Here is a 13,285-nt window from a genome sequence, read left to right on the forward strand (position 1 = left end):
TAAGTAGTGGTGGATTTCACATAAGACCCATTAATTTAGCCATGCTTCTTCTGGGATCCTGTCAGAGTAATTGCCACCATCTTCTCTTTTCCATTCCTTCACCTAAGATAACATATTGGAGATAGTGATAAGAGCAGAAATTCAGCCTTTGCTGAGCCTCAGAGGAGTCATTTAGGAAGTTGCTAGGGGTATTTTTGGTTATTTGCGCTTGTCCTGCAGGTAGGTAGTAGGAAGCAGGAAGTACTTAGGAAGGAAGGAAGCCAGTTAGCCAGGGTCTCCAAGGAAGTTGGGAAGTCAGAGTTGTATGTAATTCACTCCCTAACAGTAACAGACAGAGGTTGTGAAACAAACTGAAGCGATCCTCGCCATATTTACATATTTGGGCATATCCTGGGTAGCAGAGTACCTTCTCTGCACTCAAAGTTCAGGGAATATTTTTTCCTATGATGTTATTTAATGATTTTGAAACTATATATAGATACATATATATCTATATATAGTCTCTCTCTCTATATATATATAGTCTCTCTATATATTCATATATATATATATGAATTTAGCTATAAAATGAATACAAAGTTGTGATAAATATATACATAAACTTAAATTGTGGAACTGGTATCTCTAATGGTCAATCTCAGTCATGCCCATGACAGTCAAATACGGGGCACCTGGAAGAACGCGAGGGTACATTTTCTATGGCTGGATCCGGGTAACTGTCAAAATTCATTTAGCCTTTAGTTCTGCATTCACAATGACTTATTACATGGTTTTACCAAGAAAATTTCTGTCTAGAAGCTTACAATTTTCCAAGTGTAAGGATACTAAATGGTAAACAAAGACAAATAGACTTTATGGTCGCATCTGGATATAATTGGGGTCATGTTGATTCTAATGAAAATCTATAAAAATTACATACTGTAAAGAATATTTCTTTAAATAAATGATATATTATAAATTTCAAGATAGTAAAGGAGCCAATTTTAACCCAGATAACAAAAAAGTAATGACAGGATGAAAAGAGGAAATGTATTTTAAACACATCGATATTTTTCACTAAATGAGTGTATAGTTATCAACATTTATTTATTTAATAATTCAAAATTAGTCTGGGCATCCTGTAGTCTTTCTATGTCATAAATGTACAATAGAAGAAAGAATGTATAGATGCCTATATGTATATATATATATTGTTCATAGATCTGTAGTCTTTATCTGATAGTTTGTGTAAACAAAATAATCAAATATTGCTCATTGTGCAGTAGACATTTTGGCTGATGCATTTAATGCTTTAATTTTATTTAGATTATTTTTATATTAACTTGAGGACAATAACGTTTTTTCCTGGGGAGAAGTCTAATATTTGTTTTTTATTTGTTAAATTAACAAACTATATCTTTTATATAGTAATTATTGTGCAAATAATGTATGATTGGTAACTGAATTAAAATTCCTATCGCTAGAAACTGAATCAACATTTCTACAGTATAAACAGTCAATAAAAACATATTTGGTAGGTATTTGATTGAAAATACTTACTATAAAATATTGTTTTATGATTAAGAGATTTTCAAAGAACAATTATTAATGTCCTATTTTCTACATTCAAACTCATGTACAATACAAACAGTTCTCTTATTCTCTTGTTATAGTGATTAAAAAAGAAAAGAGAAGTGAGTACTTCTTTACATTTCCTATAAATTATCTCTTTTCATGCAAAATTTTATACAAAGTACTTTATTTCATTTAAGTTGTTTTTTTATTCATTACAAAATTATTATACAGAAGAAAGAGACCAAGTGGGTGAAGTATAAATATTTCACCTAGTGTGAATTAACCACATCACTTAATTGATTTGATCTCATAATGTATAATTTAGATCAAATTGTTAGATGGTTTTGTCATTTAAAATTCAAGTAACGGAAACCATCAGCATTTTTCTGTAGCTTATTTTAACAGATGGAGATCCTCTACTGATATCCTTAATTATAGAAGGTGGTAGTTTCATAACTATACAGAAAAGATTTTGTAAAAAAAATATTTGCCTTCATGTGACTGCAGGTAGAGCTCTTTTAACGCACCAGGTATTATTTTTATTTCTGAAACAGTATTACTACCTTTGTTTGTGGACAGTTTTCAGGGTTATCTGTAGGACCTTTTGGGGCACACACAGGCACCAAAGGCAGATTGCCTTTCAAGAAGGGGAGTGATACAAGGTTGGAGTCAGTAGTCCCTGCATAAGATGAGGTCTTAGTTCTCTCATCTAGTGGTTGCATGATCTTTGCCAAGTTACTTAACCTTTCTTAATAATATAGTCTTGCTATTTTATTTCCAAAATTGAGCTAATACTGTACAGTCATTGTAAGAGTTAAATGGGAACATATATGCAAATCACTTTGCATAATGCATGAAACATAGTAATTTATTAGTCAATATCATTGGCACCATCATCATATCAAATTGGAAGGAAGTTCTGATGTCCCAGGAACCACCTATTTTGCAACAATAAAACAGCAAACTATTTACACTTGCATGACACAAATGCATATGCAATTCAATTTTCGTTTAATCTCTAACAGATTTATAAAAGGAAATGGATGGAAATGGGTGTTGAACAATATGACATATGTATATGTACACACACAAAGCCAAAAAAAATGATTAGTAAATTTTAGGAAATTATCTTGTGAATTTTTAAGCAATGAAAAATGTAACTTACGAAGGAAAATTTTTTTGTTTAGCATAATTGCTTAACAGGCATAAACAAAGAGAGCTAGTTGTGAGAAATTCTCTTTTAAGTCATTTACGTATGAAATATATGTTTTCTTGACTTTTACATTCAAAAGGCTATTATTTCAGCTTGTAATTTTATGTCATATTTTCAGTTTAATTGCTCCACATGAGAAATATTCCTACCAAAAGAGCACTGGTTTCTAAAGAGATGGCTTTTCTGTTTATAAATGTATTCTGTCTTTTCCTCTGAAGGATGTAATTCAAAATGACAGTACACTAAAAAGCGCTTGACATGAAGGCATGTAAAATTTCAAGGGGATTAATTTTTTATTCATTCAAAATGTGAAAACTCTCTTTTTTCTCATGATTCAAAAATATCTCTCACCTATTATAGTTTCAGACTATGGTTCAAATATGCATGTAACACAAGCAGAAAATAATTTGATCACAGTGATCTACATGGTATATTTCTTCTGCCCTCTCATTTCTCTGTTTATAGTGACAATTCAACATATGTCATGTGACTTTTTTTCAGATGTATTCTAAAAATATAGTTTTAGAGTGGCCGGTAAGAGAAAAGAATAACTTTTAATTTTCATATTATGTTAAAATAGAAGGAATTTGAACTTGAGTAAAAACAAAATCTCTGCCACTTTATTTTGTTGACTTTGGCAAGTTATTTAATCTTTCTAAGCAAGTTATTTCATCTCTCTGAGCCTCAATTTTCTTAACAGTAAAATGTGAAAAATAGAGATCTCAGAGTATTGTGAAAATGAAATAAGATGATGATCAAGTTCTTGACACAAAACATGTAAATGCTCTAAAAGTTCCAATACTCTTATCCCCCACAATCTTTCCTAGTGGGTCTTATTTAGTTACTGCTAGACCCACAGATTCAACTTTGAATAAATTCCAAACAAGCCTACTGCTTTATCCAGATTCTCTTTTCACTACATAAGATCTGTAGGTGAGCTTCCTGTTTCGTTGGGACCTGAGCACACCATCTTGGTTTCCTAAGCATACTCTAGTTTCTCTCCCACTGAGACATTTTTATTTCCCTGCACCCCAGTCTATGTGTCTGCTTCCCTGTCCAAATTTTTACAAGCTATCCTTCATCCATACCCATAAGAGCTGTGTGCTTCCACTGGCTGAATTTTGTATTCCTCATCTGAAAAATCTCACTACCATCCTTGTGAATAAGAATATTGACACTATCTAGGAATATCTCTGTTATTTCCTATACTTTAGACTGAATGTATTTTATATGCATAAAACCCAAAACAAGACCCAAGTTCACAACGTTGCCTTTGATATATAAGAAGAGTAATCTCCCAAACCATCCTCCTCAATTAGCAATTACAGCTTGCTACACGTAAGTAGTACAAAAAAAAAAAAATCAATGCTTTTTGAGTTGGGAACATATTCTCCATTAATGCCATATGCTACAGAATCAATTTCATTATTTTTTCTCCTTTTTAATATTTATTTATACTTTTCCTATTTCCCTTAATAGCAAGGTAAGGGAATGTGTTGCTCTAAGATTCTCTGTGTTATTAATCATAATATATCATACACTAGCCATTTGTCATATATGTTCCATTTGCTAAAGTATGATGATTTCTAATTGCCACTCATAACATTTGGCCATTAGACTTTCTGATCACTAAGTAAAAATATTTCCGTTAAAAAATATAGGTTGATGATTTTAAGAAAAAATGACAAACAAGTAAAATATGAAAAACCATGCAGCGAAAGGAATAAAATGTCCACTTAGTTAAGCATTCTCAGTATTATATACTTTAGTATGTGAACTCAACTCTCCTTCTGGAGTTGGAAGAGGAAAATCATTTTGTTTTGTTTTTTAAACTGTTGATGCAAATGAGTACCTTGTGATTTAATCAAGTTCCTTATATAACCAGTGACAGAAACATTCAGTTCTGTATCGTAAGTCCTAGGAACACTAAACTAATCCTTGAAAATGTACCAGAAACGAAACGGGTACTGATTGGTGTTAAATGTAAGACTGCAAAAGAAAACTAGATGTAACACAAGTGAGAAGTATTCATTTTCAACAAGAAACACAGAGTTATAGAGAAGATACAGGTGTGAATCATTCTATTATCCTAGAAACTGTAGCAATTTTCACCTATGGCAAAACTAAAATAAAATAGAACTAAAGTAATGTAAATAGCATCACTGTAATAATCATCTGATACATGGAAGTAAATGAAAATGATTCAACACATAGAATCGCTAAAGAGAAGGCAGAGAATTCTTATGCTAATGAGATGATGTAGCAAATAATGTGGTGGCACATATGTCATAAATATGAGTCCTAAATTACATCGGAATTTTTATAGACATATTTGTTTTTGAATGAACAAAAAATTAAAGCACGATCTTAACCTATTGTGAATATTTTACTTTGATAGGAGTTGATAGCATAAGACTCACTGTTCATTTATTGAGTTATTTATATTATTTTCTCTTAGTCACACTGTACATGATTCTAATGGAAAATTGAAATTCTGAAGTCACTTAATTTTTATCCATTAGCTTCTGCTTCCTGAAGACCAAGTATCTAGAAAATTATCACAATTCCTGTGACATTCAATGAAATGTAAGAAATTTTTTTAAAAGCTTCACTAATTTAGACTGAACAGGAAAGAACATACTTTTGGGGAACCGAGGTGGATTGTCATTGACATCGGTGAGGGTGATGTTGACTATTGTCGTTCCGGCTAGCCCTCCCAGCTGTCCGCCCATGTCCTTGGCTTGGATGAGGACTTGGTATTGTTCTTTGACTTCCCTGTCCATGTTTGGCAAAGCTGTTCTAATAATACCTTAAGGAAAAAAACATAATAAAAGATAAATATCACAAATGTCGTGTTTTCTAAAATAAAATAGTCCACAACAAGAAAATGATTTTATCTAGATTCACTAGGAAAGACACGCTAACAAAAATTACATGTTTTTCAAGAAGTGAAACACCCAAAATGTCCAACCGTTAGGATATAATTAAATATGTTATAGTAACAGCCATATAATGAAACATTGTACAGCATTGTGGAATATGGTTAAGGAACAATGTAACAACTCTAAAAGATGGTCATCGTTCATTAAGTCAACCAGGTTGGACATGATTTATACAGAATGATCCTGTCTTTAAAAGAGAATGAAATTGTTAAACTGTGATATTTTAATATAGATAAAAATACGTATACTAAAAAATTAAGTGATTACGCTGAGTGTAAGATTTCTAAAGAATGCCATTTTCTTCTTCATTCTTATCTTTATTTTCTAGGATAAATGTATTACTTTACTTTTTTAAGCACATGAAATTTCTCCTGCATGTATTTTATTTTGTCTTTCAGGATTTCTTAATTATTTTAGCCACAGTTTTTTTCACTTAGATCTCATTAAGCTTTGCCGTTGCAGAGACATTGTCTCTCTTGTCACCAGGTTACTCCAGCATCTAGGGCAGTGCCGGCCATTTAGAAGGAACTCAATAAGAACGTGTTGACAAACTGACTAGTTGAATGACTGGCTGAATGAATGAATCTATAAATAATTAAATTTCCAGTTACGAATCATACAGCATATATGCATATCTACATATCCGACTATTTTCTTCCCTTGTGTCCAAGTGTAGAACTGATTTATATTTATATTTATTCATAGCGAAATAACTAAAACCTTCTGGATTTGTTGCAATAAAATTATGACTAAATTTTATACCAAATTCCAATCTATAGCCAATGGTTTTAGGGAGACATTGCCAAGCATTTGTCTTAAACCCATGTGTCTTGGTTAGTGTTGCTTCTTAAATAAAGTAGCATATATAAATAACAAAGATCATATCAACTGTCAACACAATGTATAGCATCCAAATCATAAACTGAATATACATCCCCGTTTTATCTGTACCTTCCACTATCAACTTACCAAATGCTGTTCTGTTGCTAATTCAGACTTAACTACAATCTAAAGTTTCTTCTGACCCTTGGCATGAAATAGTTGCAAAAAAGGCAAGCTCTTTTTTGTTGCTACTGCTGCTCTATTCATACACTGGAACCGACACCATTTTAATTCAATCTGTTTGTCCTCTCTCAGCTCAGATTCCTTATGTTTCATTTCCAAGTGTCTTAACTAAGATTCTTCATCTCTTCATCTCAGTGGCCTAGTCCTACATGCCTTAAGCTACATGACTTCTGCTCGTTCTATAATGTTTATATTTTCTAGATAAATGCCTGGGTTTAATTCATGTGCATGCTGTATTGTCCTGTTCTTGACCAGATCTATCTCTACTATCTTTACTCAATTCATTTCCAATGTGAATATATATGATGTCAATATGAATCACATATGTATCATTTCCACTATGAATTATACATATAATTTTTACTTTACTCAATTCATTTCTAATATAAAATTGTCAAATATGAAAATTTATAAATGTTATATATATAAATTTTATACTTTATATAAAAATTTATATAAACACTAAGATGCTATGTAAAAGAGAGCAGATAGGCACAATCAGCCTTATTGAAGACTAGATTTTTTTTTCTGATGATTTGTTACAATTGTCATCAAGACCCCAGACTGCCCTGCCCTCCTGCTCTATCCAGTGTCTGATAGGTGACTATCTGCTGATTCTAACCCTCCTTTTATTGTAATGCGGCTCAGTTGGAAGACTGTATTTTAGAATTTAGAGAGAGGAAAGGGTTGTATATGTAGTTTCAAAGAAAATCTCCTGTGATGACCATGACAAGCTTCCCCTTCCCCACCACCATCTCCATTTAAGAACCACTGTCCCAGAGAAATAAAATACGGCATTCACAGAATTTTTTGAGTCAAATCTGGGGAATCAGGCAGACTGCTAAGTTCAGTGTGAGAAATCTTGAAGCACTGTGGAGTACTGAGAAAGCCAAGGGAGAAAATCTCCTTTTCAAGAAGTTACTCTTTTATGAGCACCCATTGTTTATTGACTGTCTAACATTTAAAACCAAATAAACAAAAATGGACTGCATGGTCTTGAACAAGGAGGAACTTTGCAAAGGACTGGGCTAAAGGGCTTCCATTGTAGAATGTAACTAGCAGAAGAAAATGCTACATTCTGTTATTTTAGTCTTAGGCTTAAGTTCATGTGTCCATCTCTATTTTTCAGTATTTGTATATAAAGGTACAGCGACAGCCTTGTGTGACAATAGCTGAAGCCTAAAAAGAAAAAAAACACACATTTCATAAAACAATATAAATACTCCATAGCAGTGATACCACAAACTTTAATTAATTTGATATAATTCTGAAATAAATTGTATTTATTGGATGAAAAGAGTAGATAGGCATGTATACACGGAATCGTGGTATAATTTGAGTGTCTTGTACCTGATGAACTTCCAATATATTAATCAAGATAATTACAGTAAAAACAAGAATGAGTAAAATAATCGGATTTTGTTTCTGCCAATAGAAATGGAAATATATGGTTGCGAGAGTTATAAACTGAAAATAATACATCAAAGGACACTAGTTTGCCAGGCGATACATTCTCCCTTTGCAATCACCCTCATTTTGTATGCAAGTCCCTCAATCTTGGTGGATCTCAGCTAATTTTGTAAAAATGGGTTAACTACTTTGATGATAACATTTCGAGATGAAAATCATGCAATACTATATATGAAAAATCATAAAATATTACATGTGACAATCCAGGGTATGGTTTTATATGACCCATTTCTTGAATTGAGTATTGAATTACAGGATTGAGACATAAGACTGTAGATTCAGTCAACACTTGCACTAACATATATGTTTCATTCACGCACTGCTATTAGGTTTGAGGGTATAATGGTGAACATTCGTCCATTTGCCCCTCCAGATCCACTTTAGATACTTTTCTGGACTTCTCTCTGCTCTCTGGCTTCTGGTTGCCTTAGGTCAATTGGCAGGAGATTGGATGGTAGTATAAGAATGAGGCTGGGTTTTCTTTCCATGGATCCCCCCCACATTCCACAGTGTCTCTGGCCATGGTCCCTCACTCTACAGCTGCATGTGTCTGCAGGCCCCCCTCATTCCTTCAACCCTAGTGTGGTAACTGCAGCCACTTGCTACTCCTTCTCTAGATTCTGCCCTACCCCTTATATTTTCCCTACAGTCTGCTTGCACTTTCAGAAAGACTCTTTTTATTAACTAATTTCAAATTGCCCAATTGGGTGTCATCTGTTTTCATCTGTAATAATAATTTATAGAGTCTCTGTACAAGGCTCTTTCATGGAATGTACATTTAATGGAAATGTGTTCATGTGAAGTGGTGAGGAGACCATAAAGAAGTATTTAAATAATTAAGCTAATTTCAGATGGTGATTAGTGTTATGAGGAAAATGAAATCAAGTGCCTTTGAAGATGGTGTCAGAAAAGTCCTCTCTGAGGAAAGGCTTTAGAGCTGCGATCTCAGAGAAATGGAGGAGGCGGAATTGGAAAGGACACAGGGAGGAGCATCTAGGGAAGGAAAGCAGGAGAGCACTGCTCCTTCAAAGAGCATGAGAGGAGCAGTCAGAGGCCAATTTGGCTGCAGCCTACCTACCTCTATGGGAAAGGATGGCATAAAATAAGACCACAGAGGGGGAAAGAAGAAGTAACGTAGAGGTTTTCAAAGATAAAAAAAAAACTCTCTGGGGAAGCACTTTGAAAATCACCAAGTGAGATTACATCAAACTAAAAAGCTTCTGCACAGCAAAAGAAGCAATCAACAAAATGAAAAGGCAACCTATGGAATGGGAGAAAATATTTACAAATCATATATCTGATAAGGGGTTAGTATCCAAAATATAAAAGAACTCATGCAACTCAATAAGAAAAACCAAACTGATTAAGAAATGGGCCTAAGAACTCAATAGACATTTTTCCAAAAAGTCATGGCCAACAATTCCGAAAAAAGTTGCTTAACATCACCAATCATCAGGGAAATGCAAATCAAAACCACAAAGAGATATCATTTCACACTTAGAATGGGTGTCATCAAAAATCCAAGAGATAACAAATGGTGGCGAGGATGTGGAGAAAACAGAATCCTTGTACACTGCTGGTGGGAATGTACAGCCACCTTGGAAAATAGTACAGAGCTTCCTCAAAAAGTTAAAAATAGGGCTACCATACGATCCAGCAATCCCACTTCTGGGTATATATCCAGAGGAAATGAAAATAGGATCTCAAAGAGATATCTGCACCTCCATGTTCATTGCAGCATTATTCACAATACCCAAGGTATGGAAACAACCTAAGTGTGCATCAGCAGATGACTGAATAAAGAAGATGTGATATATACGTGTGTGTATATATGTGTATATATATAATGGAATATTATTCAGTCATGAGAATGAAAAAATTCGTGCCATTTGCAATAACATGGATGAAACTTGAGGGCGTTATGCTAAGTGAAATAAGTCAGACAGAGAAAAAGACTCTATGATATTACTTATATGTAGCATCTAAAATAGCCGAGCTCATAGAAACAAAGTATAGAATAGCAGTTACCAGGGTATGCGGGGTGGGGGAGCTGGGGAGATGCTGGTCAAAAGGCACAAACTTCCAGTTCCAAGACAGATAAGTTCTGAGGATCTAATATACAGCATGGCAATTATAGTTAATATTACTGTATTATATACTTGAAAATTGCTAAGAGAGTAGCTCCTAAAAGTTCTCACCACAAAAAGAAATGGTAACTGTGATATGGTGGAGGTGTTGGCTAACATTATGGTGGTAATCATTTTGCAACATATAAGTGTATCAAATCAATACACTGTATACCTTAAACTTACACAATGTTATATGTCATTTATATCTCAATAAAGCTGGGGAAAATGTTAGTTATTATTTTGAGACTATTCAGATAGAGAGAGAGAGAGACAGATAGATAGATAGACATAGAAAGATAGATAGATAAACAATGGATGAATGGCTCTGTTCTCCATTCACTAAGGATTAGAGTCCAAAGGAAGCCTTGGCCACTAGTCTGTTCTCAAAAGAGCAGCCATAGTGGTGAGGTCAGAGTATGACCTGGGTCACAGTGCCCCTCTACTCTGAAATCCTCAGAGACTGTCCAGGTCACTCAGAGTAAAGACCTCACATAATCTCCACCTTCCCCTTCTGATTTTATCTCCTACAACTCCCTCCTTCATTCACCAGAGCTTTGCACACTCTTTTCTCTCTGCCAGAAATGTTCTTCCCGAGGAATACTTATGAACAGCTCCTCCACTTCCTTCATATCTGTTCTCAAAGTCATCTTCATAGGACTTCATTGGTCACTCTATCTAAAATTCTATACTGACTTAGTTCCCTATTGCGTCTGTAATAAATTACCACAAACTTAGTGGCCTAAAAACAACACAAGCTTATTATCTTACAATTCTGGAGGTCAGAAGTCCCACATGGGTCTTGCTGGGCTAAAATCAAGGTGTTGGCAGGATGCATTCCTTTCTAAAGACTTTCTATCTTCCAGAAGATGCCCAAACTCTGGCTCCTGGCTGTCTTCCTTCATCTTCTAAGGTAGCAGCGTAGTATCTTCAAGTCTTTCCTGGACTCTGACTCACTTGCCTCCCTCTGACCCTTACAGGGTTACATGTAATTAAATTGGGCCCATCCATATAATACAGGATAATCTCCCTACCTCAATGGCAAGTGATTAGCAAACCTTAATTCCATCTGCAAATTTAATTCCCCTTTGCCATGTACTGTAGCATATTCCATGGGTCCGGGGATTAGGATGTGGACGTTTTTGGGAAATCATTATTCTGTCTACAACACATATACCTCCCCAGCATGTCATATGCCCTTTCTCTACTTTATCATTTTCTCCTTTGCCCTTATTGCTATTCAAAACACTATGTATTTCACTTATATATTCTGTTTGTTTTCTGTTTCCCCAAATAAAATGTATATTCTTGAAGGTGGGGTTTTTGTCTTTATTTCTTCTTCCCTGCAGCATACTAGTTCTAGAACAATGCCAGGCATATAGTAGGCACACAATAAATATTAGTGAAATAAATAAATTAACACATTAACAATAGCTTAAGTAAACAGAGAAAATAAGCATGCATCTTTCAAGAAAGATTATGATTTAATATATTAATAACAGTCTTGGATTTTATTGACCAAAATACTCTGGATGTAATTTTGAGTAAGATGGAGTTGTTAGTATGTACCAATGTGTATAATTGGTGTATTACGGAAAAAAAATCAACTTAATTAAAGGTTATTTTTGCATCCAAAAATGATCTCTCTTAGTAGATCACAGACTCTAGTGTTGGCCATGTCATAGTTAACCTTTTTAAATGATCTGAAGGAAGCATTGATGCACAAATCTGTTAGGAATAGCTAATGGATGGTAGGATAGCAAAAATAATGACATTAAAGATGGAAACCTTTACTTTAGCAGTGATGATGAAAGTTCCTGTTTTCAATTCCACAGCTAAATTTTATTTAAAAACAGTTGTGAGAGGGGGCCAGCTTGGTGGCATAGTGGTTAAGTTTGCCTGCTCTGCTTTGGTGGCCTGGGGTTTGTGGGTTAGGATCTGGGGAGCGGACCTAGGCACCACGCATCAGGCCATGCTGTGGAGGCAGCCCACATACAAAATAGAGGAAGATAGGCATAGATGTTAGCTCAGAACCAGTCTTCCTCACACGCACACAAAAAAACGGTTATGAATGACCTGCTTTTGCAGCAGTTTGTATGAAAAGTTACTGAGTTTCATTTCATTACAGTCTTAAAGAAGCTTAAAATGTGAAATAGATTTTTCAAAGCCAGTGCATTCTTTTTTTTTTTTAAATCTCGTTTCTCAATTGCTCTTTGAACTGTTTTTTTTTGTTTTTTATAATTTTGTTTATTTATTTTTTCCCCCAAAGCCCCAGTAGATAGTTGTATGTCATAGCTGCACATCCTTCTAGTTGCTGTATGTGGGACTCAGCCTCAGCATGGCCGGAGAAGTGGTGCGTCGGTGGGCGCCTGGGATCCGAACCCAGGCCGCCAGCAGCAGAGCACGAGCACTTAACCGCTAAGCCATGGGGCCGGCCCAGCCAGTGCATTCTTAAAGAATATTAACAAAAATGTGTCCATCACCACACAGACGTGGTGTATGTTTTTTAAAAATTTGTTGCCAATAAGTATTTTGAGGACAAGAAGAGTTATCAGGTTATTTTCAATAAGAAGGAAATTTAGAGACCGTGTGGTCCACCTTCCCATCTATAATGTGCCGTAGCTATTCTTTAGGATTTAGAAGTCACTTCTTCAGGAGTTCTTCCCTCAAGAAGTTTCTCCTGCCTCCATCAGTCTATATCTAGTGCCCGGCAATAGCGTGATTTATCATAGAATTTTATTCTACGAAACTCAAATGTTATCTTCTGAGGACCTGAGGACCTCCCTGCAATAGATGCAAATCTACTTGAGGATCTACTTGATTCATCTCAGTATCTCAGTAGCAAAGCACCTGTCAGGCCACCGGTTATACATAAATGTGCATCAAATGAATTAATAATAATCAAATCCAGCACC

At 34.7% G+C, this 13,285-nt stretch overlaps 1 protein-coding gene across 1 annotated transcript in view; it reads right to left on the reverse strand.

Moving 5' to 3' along the window:
* Window positions 1-13,285, reverse strand: part of LOC101404876 (cadherin-12) — a 100,822-nt gene that overhangs the window by 82,620 nt on the left and 4,917 nt on the right. The window contains exon 2 of the mRNA XM_087443161.1: window positions 5,409-5,576. Coding sequence (XP_087299287.1) covers window positions 5,409-5,550 — 142 coding nt within the window. The 5' untranslated portion in view covers window positions 5,551-5,576. The remainder of the gene's footprint in view (window positions 1-5,408; window positions 5,577-13,285) is intronic.

Source organism: Ceratotherium simum, chromosome 18 (genome assembly GCF_057802395.1).
Source record: "Ceratotherium simum simum isolate JZ-2026a chromosome 18, ASM5780239v1, whole genome shotgun sequence".
NCBI lineage: Eukaryota > Metazoa > Chordata > Mammalia > Perissodactyla > Rhinocerotidae > Ceratotherium > Ceratotherium simum.